The 24127-nt window shown below is 37.9% G+C and overlaps 1 protein-coding gene across 2 annotated transcripts; it reads left to right on the top strand.

Moving 5' to 3' along the window:
* The first annotated feature begins 8493 nt into the window (after window positions 1-8493).
* Window positions 8494-15011, top strand: LOC121992818 (dolichol-phosphate mannosyltransferase subunit 1). 2 transcript variants are annotated; one of them, XM_042547404.1, is made up of 9 exons: window positions 8494-8724; window positions 9679-9833; window positions 11267-11366; window positions 11460-11493; window positions 11567-11643; window positions 11741-11766; window positions 14037-14201; window positions 14306-14420; window positions 14527-15011. In XM_042547404.1, exons 2-9 carry the CDS (start codon window positions 9682-9684, stop codon window positions 14629-14631), a joined length of 774 nt encoding a protein of 257 aa, XP_042403338.1. In that variant the 5' UTR covers window positions 8494-8724; window positions 9679-9681; the 3' UTR covers window positions 14632-15011. The 2 variants fall into 2 exon arrangements, with proteins under 2 accessions (XP_042403338.1, XP_042403339.1); XM_042547405.1 differs by having other exon boundaries at window positions 9646-9833.
* Window positions 15012-24127: the final 9116 nt, after the last annotated feature.

Here is a 24127-nt window from a genome sequence, read left to right as displayed (position 1 = left end):
GGCAGATGAACGGCCTGTTCAGGAGAATGTACCAAAATATTTGAAGCTCCGCAACTTGGAAAACAAAACGAATCTAGCAGACATGCATACAAACTATTGCCGATCAGAGGAGTTATGGGGCTGTAATACAATCGAGAGAAGACCAGAAAAAACACAGTAAGGAAAAAAAAAGGCTCAGCCGAACGACCTGGCATGCATCAATACTTCAAAAGTTGTAGGTTACAAGTATGCATTAATGCTTCAAAAGTCGGAGGTTACAAAGGTTGAGCACTCGACCTCACTCTAGGTAATCCAGTACGTTGTCGGGCAGCATGGCTGTAAACTTGTCCCAGCTTATGACCTTGCTGGTCACAGTGGTCGGCAAGTGGCCCTCCTCACAAAGCTGACCGATCGTCCATTCGATCGCCAAGTCGAATAGTCGAAGAGCCTGATCGGTGAATTTGTCGCAGAATGCGTCCAAACGAAGTTAGGCTTGCTTCATGGCTTCAAACCTGCTCTCTTCAGTATCCTGGTAAATCCGCAACACCACACGGGATCTCTCCAACTCATCCTTGGTGACGGTTAGCACAGCATCCTTAGAGATAATTTGATCACGGAGGGACTTTTCTTCGGTCGAGCGGTTGTTCCGCTCGGGCACCAAGAAATCTTCGACCTCCTTGAGCTTCTGGGCAAGGCTCCGGGCCTCCTTGTTCTTCAATTCAAGGTCGTCGATGGCCCATTGCTTCTTGGCAGTGACCGACTCTATCTTCTTGTCGAAGGCGGTGACCTATTTGTTGAGCCGAGCCAACATCACCTCCTAATCTGCAGATTTTTTCCGCTCAGCTTCCAGGAGTTTATTACTCTTCTCCAGGTCAGCCTTCAGCTTCTCAACCTTAGAGGTCGATGGTCCTTGGGAGGAGGAGGTGCCGCTCGAGACTTTGAGCTTCTTGAACTCATCCTCCAAGAATGTGAGCCTGTGGTATATGACCAAGCTCTCCACCCAGTACTGCGGGGTAAAATGGGAAAATGTTAGAGCCGAACGGAGGTAAGACATGAATTTACATTAAAAAATTTACTTTGGTGGCCATTTGGGTATAACTGTTGGCCAGGGAGCCTGGAGGTAGTATCATCGCACGGGCCCATGCATCCTCCCAGACTTCGACAAGTGGCCCCCGAATGTTGATCTGGTGCTCGGGGGTCCGAAACTGGGTGCTCGACTCACTATAGTCCTCCGTTGGCAGATGGAGGATCGCCGTGACAGACCGTCGGTCGCTCGGGGCAGAGTGAGCTGAGGCCTCCCGACCGGAGGCCGGTAGGATGTCGGACCGCTTAACCTTCAAGGGTTTAGGTGTCGGCGACATGAAGGCCACGGGCGATGCGGTGAAGACCCCCTGCGGTAGCTCGGCCAGGGTGGGCGTCCGATCGAACGATGACGCCTCCACAGTTTCTGGGAGCAGAGTCGGAGTCGAGGTTCCGACCCTCTCGGTTGGCTACACGCCCGATGTAGCAGAACGCGAAGATGGCTCCGCTCGGCGCCTAGTCAGTGGCACGTTAGAGGAGGCTGAGCCAGATGGTTCCTCGATGGGAATAATGGGGCGCCGCTCTGCCAGAGACTGTGAGCCCGGGGTGGCTCCTCTGCTCGACGCATGGATGGCCTCGCCTTCGCCCACCTCCACGGGTGCCTCCTCGCTCAGGCCGAGGGATCTTCGTGGGAGCCGATCGGTTGCAGACCTCGTCTCGTCAGCTCTTCGATAGTTATTGCCTCGATCGTAGTGTCCGTAAACTTCGCCTTGTCGGCCATCCATGCTCACATCATGACTTCGATTGCAGGAGAAAAAGAAAAATCAATTAACATCAAAGGGAAAGGGTAAAGTAGTTGCATACCTAGGCTGGTCGGGAGTCGAGTGCGGATCAAACTGAGGCCAAAGATGTAGAGGACACCCTCAAGCAGCAACTTATGGATGTCGTACTTCTGACCGACCAGCATCGCCATAACATTTAGATAGTCTGATTGACTCTTGTAGCTTTTCAGTGGGGGTTGAGGGGCCACTTCGAGCTGCCAGCATGTCAAGAATTCCGGTCGCTTGAAAAGATGCATGAAAAAGAAGTACTCCCTCCAATGTTTATTGGAAGTTGACATTTTATCAAAAAAATACTAAACCGGCCCTAGACTAGACGAGGGAGGTCCCCAGCTCGGACAGCTTCGGGTAATAAAAATAATGGAAGACCCAAGGGATAAGAGGGATGTCGCACAGAAGAGGAAGGAGTTCGACACGAGTTGAGTAAGAGAGATGCAGAAGTATTTACAAACTGTGATAATGAAAGTATGGATATGGAATCGCAGACCGATAATAAAGTGATCCCTGAACAGACAGATGGTGCCGGTCAGGGGAGCATTTGGTCGATCGGACGAGGAAGGCAGAATGATCTCGTGGTTGGATGGAATTTCAAAGGCATTTCTAAGGCCCTGACCGTTGCGCTCATCAAACCTGGACTCCATGGTGGTATACCATAGTCCAAGGATGAAAGCCGACGACTGCAAAGAGCTTGCCACCTCGAAAATAAAGGAAAAGGGGGGCAGCTGAGAGGCAGAAACACAATCAAAGGAAAAAAGTCACTAGGGGTTTCACCGGAGCCAAAAAATGAGTCAACTGCTAAAAAACGAACGTGATGGGGAGATAGCTTACTAGGAAAAAGAGGGGTCGCCGGAAAAGGGAGACGAAGGATCGCTGGAGAGCAAAGCGTGCGAGATCAGCAAGTCACCATAAGCACTCGAAGCAGCGAAAGTATGGGAGAGGCAGTGGCGAGGCGGGTTTATAAACCCCGGGCTCGGCCGACCGGAGCCGTCTGATCTAGGTCACGAAAACTTAGGACGAGATCTCACCGTTGAATTCAAACCGTCAAACGTCGCAATCAATGTCTGTCTCGTTAGGCGTGCGACGATGATGGGTGTGACACGTGGCATGCTACCACGGGTCGACAATTAATGTTGTTGGACCCCGGTTGACCGACTAGAAGGGGGGTTGAATAGCCTTGCAAAAAATAAAGACAAACCTTTCTTGGACTTAAAAGAACACTTGCATAAAGATAGAATAGAAAATGAACTAAAAAGAAAGAGACATCTGAATTTACTTGGTTACAATCGGGGAGGTTGTTAATCCAAGGAAGTGAAATGCACTAACTCTCCTTCAGGCTGAGAAGTCTCTTTACAGCAGTGCAAGCACAAAAAATTAGAAGTTAAATGAAAACTAGAGCGTGTACAAGTGTTGTTGCAATAATGCTTGTTCTATTTAGCTTCTTGGACCAAGGCTATATTTATAACCTTGGTTGGGGCGCCTGGAAGGGTTCTAGGTGCCTGATGTGGGATAGAAATCTATCCCCAATGCAATGGTCAACGTCCACGTCGATGCTGATAATATTTGGGTTCCGGGCGCCCGGACCCTCAAAGTCAATCCTGTTGACTTTTTTGATCCGGGCCCTCTACTCCAATGCTACTCGCCTCGGTCCGGGTCTTCCGCTCCGGCTCCGCTCGTTTGGGTGATTTCAACCAACTGAAATAAGTCTCACCCGAACCCAATTTCGACCTTCTCCTCGAGCAGACTTCCACTCCAGCTTCTCATCCCTCGAATGTCACGCACGTTCTTCTCGTCCATCGGTGTACTCTTCCGCGGCGCCTCGTCCCTTAGACGCACCGAGCCCGTCGGGTTTCTCCCGTGTTGTCCTTCTCGCTAACTGTGTCTTCTGCTCGACTTCCTGTGCTCCTGTACACTTAGACGCAGGGATAAAAAACCAACAGGACCTAACTTAATTTGGTTGATCACATCAAACCAACCTTGAGGTTCCAACAATCTCCCCCCTTTTTTATGTGAGCAACCCAAGTTACGCTAGGATAAATAAACATAAAATTTAAAACAATAAATTCGATAATAAAGTACAAAAAAATAGGAAAATTTAATTTTAAGCTACCTCCCCCTAGACTTAATCTTTTCCTTCTCCCCCTTTGATCACATAAAAAATGGGGTTCAATAAAAATCTAAGGGTAACTAAAAAATAATTTTTTTGAAAAAATTTCTAAGTAAACTCTAATTTTGAAAATATAATTTTAGAAATATTTTTAAAAATGAATTAAATTTTAGAAATTTTCAAAAATTATTTTTTATAGAAATTTTAGTGAAAAAAAATTTCTAAGTAAAATATATTTTTTTAAAAAAAACTTAAAAAAAATTAAATAATTTCTAATTTTTTTAAAAAAAAATCTAAAGAAGTTAAGCACGGCAAAAAAAAAAAGATTTTTTTTTTTTTGTAAAAAATTGAATAATTATTCAAAACATTATCTAATTCCAATTTTAATGTTTTATCAGTTAGTCAATTAAATATTTTATTTTAATATTTAGCTTCCAGGTTGTGACGAGACACTAGGCCTTCTTAATTATTGGATCATCAACCATTTCTACACAAAACTGCATAAGGAAATTAAACGTCTAATTTTCTCGTTGAAAGTGCTAAGTCAAATTAAAGTTTAAGTTAAACAAGAATTTGGAACCCAATATAGGTTCCAACCAACTGGATTAATTAAATATTTTTTAGGAACATATTTCTTTGAAATTTTCTTAATTTGTCCTTTATGATATTTAAATTTTCAATTTAGTTCTTTATAATTTCTAAAATTTGAAGCAGATAATTTTGAACATGTATGATTTTTTAAATTTTCTACTTCTATTTTCTAGCTTAATTATTTTCTAGCTTTAATTTATCAAAATCTTCTAATGGACAAGATTTTGCTAGAATTAACTTTAGCTCTTTAATTTCTTTTTCTAATTTGCAACAGTCTTTGGTTAGTAATTTAACAAATTTAAATAACTTGTTAGGTGGGAGAGATCGTACCTGACTTACTTTGTCGATCTAGTTATCCGTAGCTCCCCTGAACTGCTGTTTTCTTCTGATGTAGCTCCCCCTTCATCGATGCTCTTGATGTTTATTTCGGACGAGCTTTCTTCATCTTCGTCTTCTGGTAGGTAGTCGGCTATTAGAGCTATTCCCATGATTTCCTCGGTTTTAGATTCTTCTGATGACTTGGTGCCCATCGAGAAGTTGGATTCGACTACTTTTGGTTCTTCATGAAGCTTCAAGAACTTTTCCTAAAGTTCTTTTGCATTTTGGTAGTTGCTGATTTTATCGAGATCTTCAACCGGTAGTACGCTTAAAAGATGAAATTCAACCTTACCATTAGCCATGAAGTTGTTGCGCTGCTTTTCAGTCCATTGATGTTTCTCAAGTTCTTTTCCCTCTTTGCTTTTAGGCATATTAAAACCATATTTAATTGTTAGTAGACTATTAAAATAGGTTTTAAAATAAACATCCATTCGACGTCTCCAAAAAGCGAACTCCTCCTAGAATACTGGTGGGTAGATGCTAGCTCCGACCATTGTTTTTGCTTCGATTAGCGGTTAGTCCTCCTGAAGCGTCCTGGCTCTGATACCACTTATTGGACCCCGGTTGGCTGGCTAGAAGGGGGTTGAATAGCCCCGCAAAAAATAAAGACAAACCCTTCTCGGACTTAAAAGAACGCTTGCGTACAGATAGAATGAAAAAATGAACTAAAAAGAAAGAGACACCTGAATTTACTTGGTTACAACCAGAGAGATTGTTAATCCAATGAAGTGAAATGTACTAACTCTCCTTCAGGCGGAGAAGCCTCTTTACAGTAGTGTAACCACAAAAAATTAGAAGCTAAATGAAAACTAGAGCGTGTACAAGTGTTGTTGCAATACTGCTTGTTCTATTTAGCTTCTTAAACCAAGGCTATATTTATAGTCTTGGTCGAGGCGCCTAGAAGGATTCCAGTTGCTTGAAGTGGGATAGAAATATATCCCAAACGTAACGGTCAACGTCTACGTCGATGCTGATAATATTTGGGTTCCAGGCGCCCGGAAGGGTTCCGGGAGCCCGGACCCTCAAAGTCAACCCTATTAACTTTTTCGGTCGGGGCCCTCTGCTCCAGTGTTGCTCACCTCGGTCTGAGTCTTCTGCTTCGGTTCTGCTCGTTTGGGTGATTTCGGCCAACCGAAATAAGACTCACCCGAACCCAATTTCGGTCTTCTCCTCGAGCAGGCTTCCACTCCGGCTTCTCATCCCTCGAATGTCACACACGTTCTTCTCGTCCACCGGTGTACTCTTTCGCGGCGCCTCATCCCTCAGACGCACCGAGCCCGTCGGCTCTCTCCCGTGCATTCCTTCTCGCTAGCCGCGTCTTCCGCTTGACTTCTTGTGCTCCTAGGAGCACACTTAGACATAGGGATCAAAAACCAACAAGACCTAACTTAACTTGTTTGATCACATCAAAATAACCTTGGGGTTACAACAAATACAGGCGTGGGAACCTGTTCTGGTTAATGAGAGGGGATTTGCACGGTTCCCAAGAAATCAAGATGACGTCAGCACAACCCGCACTCGCCCGAGGCATTCCACGAAATTTTTTTAACAAAGTGCAGACCTCCGTCAAGTCGATCAAACAGAAGGAGCACACTTATGCCCGTTCAGCAAACTTCAGTAGACCGATCGGTGAGAAATGCCACATCCCGTTTGAAGCCCATACAACGACGCATGCCGATCGGGAGGGAATCTGCTCACACAATGATCCAGTCAATCAGACTACAACCTCCTTTAACTAGACTTGGAGGGAAAGCTTGTGATGCGGTGATTAGGTGGGGCCCCATCCTGTCGTCGCGTGGAAGTCAAAATCAAGATGGTCAACGAATGGGCGACCGGGTGGCCGATCGGGCGAGTTACACGCCGATCGAGAGGTTGAGCACCGACCCATCATCTTGAGCATAGGGAGTAATCAGACCGACACTCAAGGGACGTGTAGAAGCCGAGCCAAGCAGCTATCCCGCTCAGCCCGACGGCGGACGACACGGACAGAAGACTTTCAGCCGAGCGGCTCTCCCGCTCGGCGCGACAGTGGATTTCAGCCGAGCGGTTGTCCCGCTCGGCGTGGTAGCAGATAATGCAAGGATATCAGAATTATGGCTGAGCGGTCATTTCGCTCGGCCAAGCAACAGACACAGCGGGATATCCTTCGACATCCTTTTGGGAACTAGTGCCTCTGACAGGGGAAATGGTCAAACCAAAGATCGTACGGCAGAAGCTTCCACTGTCACTTCAGAGATATGCTCGATCCGTTAAGGTACTGTGTTAGGAACACTTTACTGACATATCTTTTCAGGAAAAGCTTGGGATAGCGTGCCCACTTTAAGAAGCGTGTATACACGCTACAGGAGTCCTATATAAAGGGGGGGGGGGGGGGTCCAGGCATCGACGGATGTATACTTTTCTCGCGATTTTTACTATTGTGCTATAGTTCTTATTGCTTCTTCTTGCTTCGCGAGAGACTGACTTGAGCGTCGAAGGGTCATCGTCGAAAACCACTTCCCTGTCTTGGCACTGACGCTGCTTGTGTTGTAGGCAGGAGTGAAGTCCACCGAAGATTAGCAAGAATATCACGTCCCCAGCATCCACCTCCCCGACCAAACTAATTACATTTATTTTATATCATCTCTTGGTATTAGTTATTTAAATATTAATATTAAAAATGATATATATATATATATATATATATATATATATATATATATATATATATATATATATATATATATATATATATATATATATTAATTTTATAATAAATATTATGTCCACATATATCAGTTGGTATGGAAAATGCCACATTTATGAATTTATTTAAAGAAAAGTTAAAAGTGTAGGCTTTATTTTCTTGCTAAGCGATGGTTTTTAAAACGACTGCTGTTGACTGGGTCCCGCTTCGATTGCCTTGAGATTGAACATCGCCACGTGTCTCGGAGACGGTGCGGATAAAGCGAAGACATAGGACATCGAATGTGGATCCTCATCCCCATGGGGAAGAACAAGCGGCTGTAGCTTCGCCACATGTACCTCCAAGCGCCACAGCTGGAGTCACGGACACGCGGCGTGCCACCGTGAGTTCCCCGGGTCGAGGAAAACCCTGGGGGCGGATTCGATCGGCCAGCGGGATCCACTAGTGTTTTCGAAGTGGATAAGGTTTCAAATCTGCGGACGCGAGTCGCGAGGTGCGAACTGTTCGTGGCCCCACGGGCAAAGTGGCATGCTTCCGCATGAAATCAAGCTATGCGTACACTGCACCCGCTGGAAGTCGTCCGATGACTCCGTAATACTTCGATAGATTTATTAATTAAATAATTAAGACTTTTCTCCATGTCTGCAATTTCACATTTGGGCCGTGAGCCGGATCAGAAACTTGAAGTGGGCCGTTTAGCCTGTTTATTAAGTACACTAGAAGAACACGTGTTAAGTTAAGATGTTAAATTGTCAAACAAACCAGGGCCAATGTTCATAAAGCTCCGTAGGGGGTGTTCTACTATAATTCTTCATAATTTTGGTGGTATAATGTAAATATACAGGTAATTTTTTTTTTTTTTTTTGTGAAATTGTTACAAAATTGAAATTGACGGGGATCGTTTATTGCAAGTCGCTCTTTGTGATCTCGTACGGGTGACGGCGGCGACGGGTCGTCCTTCTTCGGTACCGGACGGTGGGCGGAGCTGCTCATCATCAGTCTCAGCCTCCTCTCTCGATTGTTACGTTCTCATTCATCTTCTCCGGCAGCGCCGGCAACGGGTGACTGCATCGTGCCACCGGATTCCTGATTCCAGTGTGTCCCAACAAGCGAAAGCCGGGAATTAGGTATCTAAGAAATTTTGTTTTCTCACTTAAAAATCATAATTTTCTTTCCTCTTAGTTTTTCACTCATCATATAGTCTGGATCAATGAGACCTAATGGAAAATTCGAAAAGGTATAAGTTTGAAGAACTAATTTGATACAACAATAGAGTATAGACGAAATTAAATCAAGGAATTAGCGAGTATTACGTCTCAAGATACAGCCTCATTTCCGGCTTAAATGAATTTGCTACTGAGAACCCTATAGTAGTTAAACTCGAGAGAGAAGAATAGCATATTAGCTTACATGTTGTAACTTGCTATTTATTGAGAACACTATAGTAGTTAAACTTGATCGAGAAGAATAGAAAATTAGTTTAGAGTTTCTACTTGCCAAATTTGTGTTGAATTCATCTTGCCTTCAATTCTATTCATAGGGTTCACATGCCAAACCTCTGAGCCAAACCTCCTGACTGAATTTTATGGTGCTAATATCTTGGTCAAGTCACTTCAGATACAAATCACTTTTACCTGACTTTAACTGGTACTTAAAATCCTGTTGCACTAATGCAAAGCTCAATTTGTTTTCATCCATATTTAGGGAAGAATTAGTTTAATTGACTGATGGATGGGATGTTGAGTTGCATTAACTTAAGTTTCCACCCATGTGCTGCTTGGATTTTTAGACAATGTGGTAATGAATCCTGAAGCATTGTCAAAGTCTTTGACAAAGCTTCCTGGAGAACTTTATTCAGGTAAAAAATGACTTTTTTGTTACACAAGCAAACACTAGAAGCTCCCTTTGATGGAAGACTTAGAGAAGTCTCCTTTGTTTGGTTGTGACCTATGTCATTCTCTTTCCTTTTGAAAGGTGAAAGGGCTGTGTACGCAATTGGCTGTTGATAGTTTGTTGGTATCAATTATTTGTATTGTTGACATATTCAGATTTCTTTTCATTTTCTATTGCCACCAAATAAGAGTATGGCAAAGTTGGAGGAGATTGATACAGAGGAATATGAGAAGATAATAGCAGCTAACCAAATGAAGAGGAAGAAGTATAGCATCATAATCCCCACATACAATGAGCGTCTCAACATTGCTCTTGTTATCTACCTTATCTTCAAACATCTTCAGTATGCCTTCTTTCCCCTTACTCCTTATTTTTCAACTCATGCTCAAAAAAGCTCTTTTTAGTCTATAACTTCTCTTTGAGATTAAGAAAAGCATACACATGTCTGGGATATTCAAGTATAGCTAAACTGATACAGTCTGTTTACTTATTTTAGAAAATATATCATCAATGCTAGCCTTATACTATCAATGTTCAGTGATTGATTCCCTAATGTCATAATATGCATTGTTCTACGTATGGGCAGCTTAGATTCATATATTTTTTTACATATAGAATTGTCAATTATGGATGGTTCAGGTTAATTAATCTGAGATATTATGTGGTATATGTAAACTGTTACACATTGTTATACCTTGTTGTCAATACAGTTAATTTAATTATTTTTCTCTATCTACTTTATACATGTTCCCACATACTGCATATGCATTATACAATATCCAATTGCATTTTGCTGGCTTGTGCTTCTTAAAATCTTGGTAAGATAAGATGAGAAACTCCTGGTGTTTTTGTCCCCACAAAATCGATTACTAGGCAGGTTTTATTCCACCTGTAAGTGGAATGGAATAGGAATAGGAATAGGAATAGGAATATAGCAAGTGACCTTATATATTTCCCGCTGCACACTTGGATTACAATCTTGTTTTTGTATGAATTGATTTGATGCCCCTGTTGCTTGAATAACCTTACTCATTTAAGATTCAAACTCAAAAGAGAGATTCTTAGACCATCCTATCTCGCCATACCATGAGATTGTATAGATACAAATACACTGGTGGCATTGAGTTTTAGTTAAGTAGATTGAGGATTCTGAGTTAAACTTTTTCTTCCTATCCAATCTGAAATAAATGTTGTTTCCTATATGCACCTTATGATATAAATGTCTATGTGAAGACTTAGTGAAAACAATGTTGCTTCTCAATCAAAGGCAAGTAGCTGGTATGGCTTCCTACCATGGTTATCATGAAATGTCCTCGAGGACTGACCCCGGCAGCATCATGCATTGTGGTCCGACCATTTTTCTACCATCAGTTGTCTTGGAGTGATGGGTTGTGTGGATCCAAATTTATTGCTCTAAGGCTTCCTTCATCCTGAAGAACCTATAAGGCTATATTGCTTTAAAATCCATATGTTTTCAAATAAAATAGCTGGAAAATTTTGGTTATTCTGTTTAGTTTAATGTGACATGGAAATTTTATTTTCTGCTTGGCTTATTTAATCTTTCTTTCTTTACTCTTTTACCCTTTGCTTTTCTTTTGTTATTGTGGTTTTAAACTGAAAACTTGTTATCTATCAATGTCCTCATTTCAAAACTGATCTTGGGGTTTGATTTGTATATTCTGATAGGTTTTCACTTCTCTGGTCAACATCTGATTTATCCATTAGTAAATGTCAGTTTAGGGAACTAGACGTAAATATTTATTTGGTTTTTTCCAGGGAGTTTGAGTTTGAAGTCATTATTGTGGATGATGGAAGTCCTGATGGTACTCAAGAAATCATAAAACAGCTACAGAATATCTACGGTGAAGATCACATTGTGAGTAGTCTAGTTGGATTGAAGTAATGGTAGTCAATGGTTTTTGGATTGTTGTCAATGTTTACACGTTTTTGTAAAATGCAATTCTGTCAGCTACTACGTGCAAGGCCAAAGAAGCTTGGTCTAGGTATGATTGACACTCTTTTTGGTTTAGGTGACAAATTCATGCCTAATTATTTAAATGGGTAAATAATGTGTAGGAACTGCTTATGTTCATGGATTTAATCATGCATCTGGAGATTACATAATAATCATGGATGCAGATCTCTCCCACCATGTATGTGCTTGATTATGTTGATTTGTTGATATTAACTTTCTACACTATTTTTATCACTCCCTTGCAACTTCCCTAATGATCATCTACTTGTGTACAGCCAAAATACTTGCCCAGCTTTATCAGGTACTGATTTTACATAGCATTTGAATCTTAACCTTTGCAAATAATAATAAAAAAAAGACTAATTCTCTTATTTCTTGTGGTGAATCTGAATAATATTCGTTGTAGAATGAAAAACTAAGGAAAGTTGGCAGTGGATATAAACCTATTGATAGCAAAGTATCCAGTATCTACAGTGATAGTTATTGAAAATTGAATTTTAGATCAGACTTCTGTAAATGTGTTTATAGACAATATTACAATAATCGAGACATACAGATATAGTTATGTCACCCTCATGGAAGGTAATGGCATACAAATTCATTGTTTTTATATCCTACTTGTTCATCATACTGCCAAGGTGAAATTTTCTCTTACAAGGAAACAATATTTTGGTAAAAGGAGTCAAAAATGTTGCTGAATTCACATTGTTAAATGTAATTGAAGGAAAAACAAGATGCAACATGATCATGTTGAAAAAGCTACATGTTTTCATGCCTAGGAGATCAACCACAGAGGCTCTAATTAGTTTATAGCATGACTGGGAATCGGTTTGAATTTTAAAAAATAATTAACCAGGTCAGGTAACGTCGAACCTGGGGCGATCGGCCCGGCCCACGGAAGTTTCCTACCGGCCGCTAGGGTAAATCGTGAAGTGCTCGCGGTGGGCGGTACAGAAGCCTAACATCCCTTGGTTGCGAGTCCTATTTGGAGGAAAAATCCTTGCAAATGCGCCATAGCTGGGAATCGAACCGTGGGTACTTGGATGACAATTGGGCATCCTTCCATTGTACCATAGCCTTGGGGGCAATTGGTTTGAATTTAAGAAATAAGAACAGGGTGCGCCATATGTTCTTTATGTAAACTAATTGGTATTTGGGAGTTAGAACACAGTATCAGTTTTGGAAAATATGAATGTAGTGATGTATTTAAGGAACCATGATCAAGTCTTAATTTGGCCGTCAATCATAATTTAACTAATGTGATCTGCATGTCATGGCATGGGTTCTTTATAGACTGACATCCTAACATGAGTTGAGTCAACAACAGTGACTTGTTGATAAAAAATTTTTTGACGCAAGGTTGGTTGTAGAACCAATTTATGTATGGTTAATGACATGTGGGTAAGGGTGAATCTGATTTATCTGATTTCTGGTGTAATGTAAGAAAGTAAGCTTTTGCAGATATCATATACAAAATATATCAAGATGGATTAAGTGTGAGAAATTATCACTGTGCTTGGTAGTAGCACCAGTTGGAGACATGAACAGAAAAACCATCGTTTTAAGTGTCTTCTGGCATATTTGAACAGCTGTGAGTGAGATATAGCATTTTGAGGAAGGAATTCCAAGCTTCTGGAATCAAGAAGCTCTTTGTAGTGAAGTGAATCAGATTTCTGTTCTTATTAATCTAGTTCTACAACCAGCTTATAAAGTTGTGTGCTATCTAGTTGATCATAAAATCAAGCAGCACTTTTAGGTTGCAGTGCACTAGGACTGTAATAGAATTGAATGACTGAAAAGTATCTATGTAGCAAATCTTAAATAACCTTTTTTTTTTTCATTTGGTTCTTAAATCATTGGACTTAATATTTGCTGTTACTAGCATATCAGTCATATATAGAGCTGTCAGACGGGCCAACCCGTGGCGGGGCGGGTCGGCCCGTGGCGGGTTAATCATTTGGCGGGGTGGGGCGGGCCAACCCGCCAAATTGGCGGGTTGGGAAATTTCCAACCCAACCCATTCTAAGGCGGGTTGCGGGTTTGGCGGGCCAACCCGCGGGCCCATCAAAAATTTTTAAAAAAATTAAAAAATATTTCATATCTTCAATATTTTACTTCGACAAAGTTTTCTACAATTAAATGTATATATAAACATGTATTTTAAATATAAATGAACATGAACGAGTACTTATGTTGGATGAAAATTATTATTTTTATTTCAAAATTATAATAAAGAAAGATAATAAATTAATCTAAAACTTAACTTACGTATGTTTTCCAACCCGCGGGCCAACCCAAGCCCGAGCGGGCCGACCCGCGCGGGTCGCGGGCCTAGGCGGGTCGGCCCACGGCGGACTTGGGTTGATAAAATTCCAACCCAACCCGCTTAAATTATTTGGCGGGGCGGGCCAACCCGACGGGCCCAACCCAAATTGACGGCTCTAGTCATATATTCCGAATGGCTTGTATTCTCGTGGGACGTGCTACTTTTTGGCACATTTGTGTAGTCTGATACTGAACAAGAAAAGTAAATGTTGACAGAATTGGATTTTGATGTATGACATTTACTAGGAAGCAAATGGAAACTAGTGCAAGTATAGTTACAGGAACCCGTTATGTCCGAGATGGCGGTGTGCATGGATGGAACCTTATGCGAAAACTCACAAGTAGAGGAGCAAATGTGCTTGCACAGACACTTCTATGGCCAGGTGTATCCGACCTAACTGGTTCCTTTAGGTAATTCATATTTTCACACAATAAAGCCCTTCATTCTGGTTGGCATCTGAAGCTTCTGCTACCCTTAAGCTCATGCATAAATCCTAGTGCAACATATTTTGCAGGCTTTACGAGAGGAGTGCTTTTGAAGATGTCATAAGTTCATGTGTGAGTAAAGGATATGTCTTTCAGATGGAGATTATCGTTAGAGCTAGCAGGAAGGGCTATCACATTGAAGAGGCAGGATAATCCATTTATCTTTATCACGCGACAAGCGTTCTTGTTTTTCATTAAGGTTTCTTAATGTTGCCTCAATGCTAAAATGTTTTGCATTGTCTACATGAAGGTTCCGATAACTTTCGTTGACAGAATTTATGGAAGCTCAAAACTTGGTGGATCTGAAATAGTCCAGTACCTAAAAGGTCTGGCGTACCTGTTGCTCACAACCTAAACGTAGAACAAATTGGCGAGCACTCTTGCTTTCAACTTAGTCTCTGGCATTGATCGTAACTGCAGTTTCACACCTTTCTGTTGGAAAATCAAGAAACACAGATTTAGATTATCGCTGTCCAGACCTATTATCTACCATCTACAGTCAAAACTCAGCATCCCTTGCAGATGCATTTTCTTTTCCACACTACTTGGATGAAGAATTCAAGTATACACTTTTTGATATGCGTCCAGTGGTTTTTTTTCCTCTTGTCATAAATTTGTCTACTAGAAACAAATTTGAGTTTCGTTATTTGCGTTGTAATATATAAACAATAACTTTCACATTGTTTACTGCTGTTTTCATTACAATCAATCTCTCTGTCTCTTTATTCTTTTAAATTGTCAAATGTCCAGTTTTCATCCTTTTTGGAGTCATAATTATTTCATTAAAAAAAGGAAGGATAAAACTATAATGATGTCATATATTTTAAATTATGGATAAAATGATGATCTTTATCAAAGGTTTTTTTAATCCAGATATCTAGGTATCTAATTATTCTTGAAAGTGGACGGTTTGACTTTACAGACTGGCTATCGAGTAAATTTGGACAGTATAGGTGAGTCCTGGCATGATATTCAATCTCATTAGTGGGTTGAATTTGTAGATGTTCAGAAATATCCAACATAAAATTTAAATCCTGTATAAAAATCATCTTTGATTGAGCATCCCTTATAATAATATAACTGAAATAGAGATAGGGAATTGAAATAATGAAAAGTATATTCTTAGATAAATTTTATTAGAAAATTTTGGTAGGACATTTTAGGAGTCAGAGGTATTTAGCTCTAATTGCTTCATCTTGTTAATTTGTTATAGTGGAAAATTTTAAAGTAATGTTAATATCTGAATTTACTTGGTATCCATCTCTTTATGGTGACTAATCTAAGGATCCATGTAGTACACACGCTTCACTATGAAAAACACTTCTCGAAAATAATCTACAAGTGGAGAAACCTTGTACAAGCTCACATTCAAGAATACAATGAAAACAAGATGCATGTACATACACAATATAAATGAAAACCTTGCTTTTTTTGATCTCTTGGTACTTGAAATGCCTCTTATAGACTCAAAATGCAGCATCACTTCTCTTGAATCTTCCAAGAATCAGCGGTGAAGAGTGGAGAAGAAGAGTTTTTTATTTGAATCTTCGAACGCTTTTATTTCCTGCGGATTAGGGTTCTCAATCGATTGACTTTATCTCCAATCAATTGTTATGTCAAATCCAAGCAAAGCCAGCAGTTCAAACCTCGTAACGGCTATTTTCTTCTTCTCTTAATTAATTAGCCAATCGATTACGAGGTTTCTTAATCGATCACTCAATCGATTCAGAAGTTCACTGCACGCTCGCGAACTTCTCCTAATCAATCATCTCACGTGGCTTAATCAATCACTTGATCGATTCAGAAGTCCATTGTTTGTCGCGAGCTTCTCCCAATCGATTGGGCACTTTCCCAATCGATTCAGCATAGTAAAATACTATGCTTCACGAAAAACCCCACTTCAATCGATTACTCAATCGATTGAAAAGGGTTGAATCGATTAACCAATCAATTTAGCGCCTCTTTATTCTCGAGAGAACAACGCCCAATCGATCACCTGATTGATTGGCTCAGGCCCAATTGATTACCTAATCGATTGCCTAACCCTAACTCACTTAACCCGAGTCTAGGATTCCCTTGCCCAACATCTGGCCAATAGTAACTTGTTGGGACTTTTTCACTAAGTGTCTAATCAACCTTTGGCCCAATCGATTACTCAATCGATTATCCAATCCTAACTCACTTAACGTGAGTCTAGGGCTTCCTTGCCCAACATCCGGTCAACAGTGACATGTTGGGACTTCTTCACCAAGTGTCCAATCAACATTTGACCCACTTGGACTTTTCATTTCATGCCAACTTTCTATTGGACTTCGGATCACCATGTGCAATCCTGATTGACTCACTTGGATTTTTCTCTTGTCTAACCGCAGTTAGGACTTTCCTCTTGCCAACTTGCGATCCTCCTTGACTCACTTGGACTTTTCCTTTGCTTAACTGCAGTTAGGACTTCCCTTTGCCAACGTAACTAGTTAGGACTTTCCTTTACCAACGTGTGGTCCTCCTTGATCCACTTGGAGTTTTCCTTGCCTAACTCCTAAGTTAGGACTTTGTCTTTGTCTAACCTTTAGTTAGAACTTTACCTTGCCTATCGAGTTAGGACTTTGCCTTTATCTAACTTCCAGTTAGGACTTTACCTTGCCTAAGTTCTGAGTTAGGACTTTGTCTTTGCCTAACATCCAACTAAAACTTTACCGTACCTAACCTCCAATTAGGACTTTGCTTTACTTAACCTCCAGTTTGGACTTTACCCTTACCTAACCCTCAAGTTAGGACTTTGTCGGTCAAGTATCCAGTCTTTCACGTTCTACTTGACTTTTCTCTCTCATACATCAAGTATCCGGTCAACCTTAACCTACTTAATTTTTTTTAGATATTTTTTAAAATATATTATTCAAATATTAAAACTCAAGTTCGAATCTACTTAAATATAATGAAATTTGTCAACCTTACCTAGTGACAAATTGCACGAATAATTTTATAATAAAATTAATGACAATTTCGTAGAAAGCTTTGGAATTCTCTAAAGGCGCACAAATTTTAGAATTCCCCAAAATACACCTAATTCTAATTTTAACCAATTGCCAACAATTAACTTTTTCCCTATTTTTCTTTTTCTTTTTTCTGTCATTTACAGACAGTATGCATCTCTTCTATTTCCTTTTAAATTAAATTAACTTTAATTTTAATTTTAATCCGGCAGCAAACTAATTTTTAATAAAAAATATAAATGACAGTTAATAAAAATTTTAAAAATGTTTATCTATTTTTAATATCTAAATTATAAAAGAATAAATAAATAAATAAATAAATAAGAAGAAGAAGAAGAAGAAAAAGAAGAAGAAGAGGAGATTGGTTTTATTATAACAAAGAAAAAAAAAATCATTTTGAGGTTAGTTTCTAAAAATCAAAACCATGACTTAATATCAAATATCAACTGGTGCTAATTTTTAAATACCAACTAGTGTTGATTTATTTTACTAATTTTTAGAAATTAATACCACAACTTAAATTGGTAATGGTTTTTTAAATAGTAAATAAAGATATGTTGAGACTCCGGAGCACTATAAAAATTTACAGGAGTTGAAATGGGTCAAATCGAAGCTCTCTAGGTCTATCAATATATTTTGATCGAAACTCATTGATGGACTTTGATGATTTGGATTTTTGGAAAGTTGAGATGTAATAGAAGTAGATAGTGTGGTAAAGGTATTTATAGATTTATAGTGTTCATATCTGGTTCTAACATCCATATGATAAGTTGTATATTTGACAAATGCTTACTTTTGAAGATCATAACTTTTGACTCAAGTATTAGAATGACATGTTCTATGTGCCAAATCGAAGTCGTTCAAAGATTTATATTTGTTATTAGGTGAAACATATAACAACACATGTTTTGAGCCCAAAAATATCATTTAAAGTCTTTTTGGGTCCATCAATGGATTCAATCAAAATCCATTAATGGATCTTGAGAGTTTTGATTGGATCCATTCAAAGTGCTATAGGCTTTTGAAATGCCCCAAAGTCTATATATGCCCAAAGATATTAGTTTGAAATCATTAACTGCAGTGATCATAAAGTTTTCAAAGTTTATAACTATAAGACAATTGACATACACTAAAAAAAACCAACGATTAGTGATGGTTTTAGCGACGGATTATTTCACTCCGTCGCTATTAGCGGATAACTTATTCGCCATCGCTATTAGTGACGGAGTAATTAATCCATGACTAATTATACAATAAAATTAAAAAATTAGTGATCATTGGCAACATAATATTAAATTTCGTCGCTACATATTAAATATTAGATGCCACTAATAGTGACAGAGTAAATATTCGTCGCTAAAATATGGAAAAAATAAGGTTTCCGGCCCGCATATCATATTCACACGATCGATCTCCTCTCTCTCGATCTTGCCCAACAACCATCCGCGGCATCTCTGGCAAATTTCCTCTTTGGTTCGTCCCCTCTGACGCATCCTCTTCAGCATTCCTTCACGTGTCCTCGAAGGTGGCGTCCAACGACCTCAGCCTCATGGCCAACAGGCTTAGCGACCCACTCTGGCCTCCTCAGCACTCTCTTTGACGTATCCTGAGTCATTGGTGCTCTCCAGCGTCGCGAGTCAATGTGCCTAAGCTCCTTCTCCTCTTTGGAATCCGACTCCTCTCTGGTGTCACTGTGCCCTAGCTCTCCATCGTTCGTGAGCACTCCTTCGAGAAAAATCTGTTTGCTCCTTCTGTTGCAAGGTAAAGCTTTGGTGCTCTTAGGTTGTGTATGCTTGTGAGGCTGAATCCGACCTTGCATTATGCTCGTGAGGCTAGATTTGCTTCCAAGACTACTGTGCTTGCAAGCCTACTGTGCTCGCGAGTTCGCTGTATTACTTTGCTGATATTATGTATATGTTCCATGTATGTTTAGATTTTTAGAACAATATTGTTGCACTAAGTTTGTGTGTGTGTGTATTTAATCACCCAATTATAGTTTTCCATTATCATATATGCTAATTGTGAGGAGACCTAAAAAGGAGCTCGTTCTTCTAATCTAATCATAGGAGAACCTCTTACAAGATACTAAGGTTTCCGACATTTATATTAGAAAAACATGTTTAGTTTCATGAGACCTAAATGCTTTAAATATAATTATGCTTAGTTTGACATGATTAATCATGTTGGAAATTTTATTCTTATTAGGATACAATATATATGAACAAGGCTTGAATATATAATATGTTAGACAATGGATTTATCAGTCAAGAATTTTTTTACCGGGGTTTAAGAGTTTGTGAACTTCGCTAAGTCTCATTCAGAATACTTGAATGGTGCCGAGTTAAAGCATCCATGTAATCAACACAGATGTAGAAATACAATTTTCGGTGATGAAGATACAGTGAAAACACATATATGTAGGTATGATTTTATTCCAAATTATTACAACTAATATTGTCATAGAGATCAGTCTTAAGTATTTGACCAAATTGGACCTGATATTGCTTCATCATCCTTCCTGATTGTTCCAGAGGAATTATCAAGGCATGTGAATGAATGCAATGCAATCAATGGTTTACAATGCAATGAATGCATATAATCAATTGAATATAGAGAAACATCTACGCCCAAAGTTTAGAAAATGTATGATATGTTAAAGGTCGGTGAAAGAGAATTGTGGGAAGACATTCCTTCTGGCAATTCTCAACTATCAACTACTGTAAGATTATTGAATATGAAAGCAAAATATCATTTCTCTAAATGATATTATGATGATCTGTGTCAATTGTTGTCAGAGTTGCTCCCCGTTGATAACTGTATAATATAATACAACTGTATTATATATACATCTAATTTATATCATAACTACTGTTATAGGCGAATAATTGTCGAATGTCAAATGTATAAGATGAAAGACTAAAAAGTATTGCATCAGGACCTCTCCGTAATATAACAGATTACTTGGGTTATTATGTTAATGGATTTTGATTTCACATGACGCAACACAATTCACAAAGGCTTACATATAATTCTAGTATTTGCGTAAAAGGATTCACAAATAATAATGATACTCAATTTGATTATTATGGTAGACTTGAGGAAATTATAGAAGTTGAGTATCATGTTTTACCTTTAAAAAGGTGTGTATTATTCAGATATTTATGGTATGATTCAACTTCAAGAATAGGTACCAAAATACATCATTTCTACAATTTAGTTGATGTTAAGGCAAACAAAAGATCCCACAAGTTTAAGCCTTTCATCTTCGTAATACAAGCTGGTGAAATGTTCTATCTTGTGTACCTAATGAAAAGAAAAAGACCTAGTGAATGGTTAGCAGTGTGTCAAATAAAGTCTCGGTCAACCATAGAAATGTCGAACACCATAATTGTCCAAAACCATGATGCATATCAAAATGAAAAAGTCAAGATACACTCAGTTGTTTCAAAAATACAATCCACATGACAATTACTTATAGATATTAATATCATTTACGAGAAAATAGATGATGGAGAGATGTATAGCAGTGAGGAGGTTGATGTACTAATGGAGTCTAGTAATAGAACTTATAAAATGTTAATTTAGTTGATTCAAAATGACATCAAGTGATTAAAAATTAGTAACAATAATATCATATATTGTATGATTTGTTTATATTTTTTTCATCTCCTAGTTAGAAGATATTATTATTTCAAATGTTTATGTCTTATACTATGATTTTATATATATAGTCATGCAGCTAGGACATAAAGCACATGATGACTAGATTATTTTGAGGGTTATTGGTGACAGGTAAGTATTTATTTATTTAGTAATTATTTTGATTTTATATACTTAATCATTTTTTTATTTATCACACATATCTTATACATGATATTTTTCCATGTAGCTATGTCCTAGATGGCCATTAGATCACAACCTACATATCCAAGATGTTTAAAGAACTTATCCCCATCTAGTACTACATGGAGGTTTACAGACCAGGACATATAGGACTTCTATTATGGTGAATTTTTTTTGTAAGTATTTTGAATGTAACATGTATTTTATAGTTTAAAATTAACATGATACTAATTCTTAAAATCTATTGTTGTAGAAAAGATATGTTTGGGAGGAGGGTCATGAGACCAATTTTAAAAAAAGTTAGAACAACTGCTGCTCTAAACTGAATAGAGACATGTTATACAAATAGAGGCAGAGGCATACCAGGCCATCCAAGGTCCCTGATGAAATTTGATAGTCTTGGAGAGCCAATTGGGCTACCCAGCATTGGCAGTCCAATCCCGTGATTGCTCGAGGAAATTGTAATTCAGAATCTACTAGGCCGAGCACTAAATCCACAAAACATATCACTGGATCTTGTTCTATAGTAGAGCATGTCTCTGATTTGGTAAGTTTAGAATTAAGTTATATAAAAATTTCATACATATGTTTTTTTATTTATTAATTTTAATGTATTTGTATTCTCTGTATGTAAGCTGCTGAATTATAGAAATCTGCGACTTGTTGGGAGGTATTTAACAAGACCCATAAGAAGAAGGATGAGTCATTTGTCGATTGACATTACTCAGCAATTAATGTAAGAATATTAACTTTTGTTAGCATTTTTGTAGACTTTATGTGGAGATTAATAAAATCATTATTTTGACACAAGAGGCAATGCCTGCTAGAGTTGCACAAGCATCTCAGCATGGTGCAGAGGGAGAGAGTTCACAACCTCTTTCCATCGATGAGGTTAATGACATTTATCATGATATCATCAATGGAAGGAAGAAGACCTCTCTCTACGGGTTTGGATCTCAAGTCAAAGTTGTTTTTGACCAGATGAGGGCTCTAGGGATCAAGGGTCGTCCTAATTCCTCCTCCTCATCTAGTAAAGTACAAGCATTGTAGGAGGAAAATCAGGATTTGTGGACTCAACTCTTGTCAATGGAGGAGACAATGGTTAAAAGGGATACAGAGGCAGGGGAGATGTGTGAGCGATAGTCTCGAACTAAGGAGATAATTCATTATATGTAAGCGTTTGGATTCACAAATGTCATGTCCCCATCGTTTGGAGTCCTAGGAGGCCGAAGATCCCGACCATTCTCTTGTTGAATAGATCATTTTGAGGTATGTTATCATTTATCTTAACTTTTGATTTTTCTCTATATTTCCGTCAAAATTATAGCTATTACTTTTTAAAAAAATTTTATATGCATCTCTAATTGTATTATAATTTTTTATGATTATTTTCATATGTTATATATTTCTATCACCATATCTAAATATCCAAAGTCTAAAGTGAGGTATGTTTTTATTATTTTGTATTAAATTTTCATCAGGATGGCTTATATGAGTGATATAAACTTTGTTCCTAAATTTTAGATTTATTATGCAATAGATTGCATTAGTTTTGAATGTTTTTTTGTGTATTGATTGTATTGTTTAAGTTGATATTGATGTTTGTTAATGTGATTTTGTGTTGTAAGTTTGTTGATATGGATTGTGTTGTAAGTTTGTTGTGAAAATTAATGTTTGTGATTATTTGTATTTGATTATATTTGGATATAAATAAGGAAAATGGACAAAATTTAGATTTGTTTTTATAAAGATTAGCAATGAAATCCGTCGCTAATATATTAATACATTCCATTCATCTAATTAGCAACGGATATTAACGTTGAATCACTATTTAGCCATGAATTTATATAAATATTTCGTTAATGTGTTTACGGAATTTAAATTTCATTTAGGATATCAAGGATGAATAATAATTCACTGTCACTAATTAGCGACAGATTTATTTAAATCCGTCAGTAAATAACTTACGGATTTATTTAAATTCATCATTGACTAGCAATAAAATTGACGCTATTTTTAACGACAACATATATATTTCGTCGCTAACAATAACGGTGTTGTATAAAAATCTAAATGACGGAATATATTCCGTCATCAATCCGTTGCTAATTACTTATAGCGACGAAAATTGTCCATCATTAAACACTATATTTTTTGTAATGATATACACATAATTTACCATAGAAATGTCAGAAATAGGCATGGAAATCATAAATACCTTTGCCGAACTATCCTCTATGTCAATTTTTTAAAAATCTAAATTTCTTAGTCTATCAATAAGTTTTGGTCTGATTCTAAAACTCATTGATGGATCTAGAGAGCTTTGATTGGACTCATTTTAATTCTTATAAATTTATGCAATGTTTCATAGTCCAAATATGTGCTTTTTTATTATTTTTTAAAAATCAATACTCAACGATACTGATGTTTAAGTTGTGGTGTTGATTTTTAAAAACCAACGTCACTGTCGATGCTTGTGTTTAAAAATCAACACTATTAAGTTGTGATGTTGATTTTTAAAAATCAGCAATATAACGATATTGATATTTAGTATTTAAGCTGTGATACTCAGCAACAAAATGATTTTTCCAAAAAATTTTATTAAAAAAATCAGCTCTATTTAGTCATTTTAATTTTTTTTAACTCTTTTATAATTACATATTAAAGATTAGATAAAATCTTTTAATATTTTAATTTTCATTAACCTTCTTTTATATTATTATATTTTTTTAATTAAATTTTTAAAATTAAAATGAGTTCTGCTACTGATTGAAATTTAAATTTAATTTAATTTAGAATGAAGGAGGGGAGAGAAAAATAAGCAAAGATATTGCAAAAAGAGGGAAAAGAGAAAAAAAAAAGAAGTAAAAGTGCTTGGTGTGATTTTGAGAATTCTGAAATCTCAGTGCGTTTTTGAGAATTCAAAAAAATTTAGATGCTCTACTTTGAGAAATTATCTAATTAATGATTTACTTTTTTTTTTTTTCTAACAATGATATAAATACTTTTTCCCCCTTG

The sequence above is a fragment of the Zingiber officinale genome, chromosome 6B, assembly GCF_018446385.1.
Source record: "Zingiber officinale cultivar Zhangliang chromosome 6B, Zo_v1.1, whole genome shotgun sequence".
Classification (NCBI taxonomy): Eukaryota; Viridiplantae; Streptophyta; class Magnoliopsida; order Zingiberales; family Zingiberaceae; genus Zingiber; species Zingiber officinale.
The sequence above is the reverse complement of the archived record's forward strand: the minus strand, read 5'-3'. Positions and strand labels throughout refer to the sequence as shown.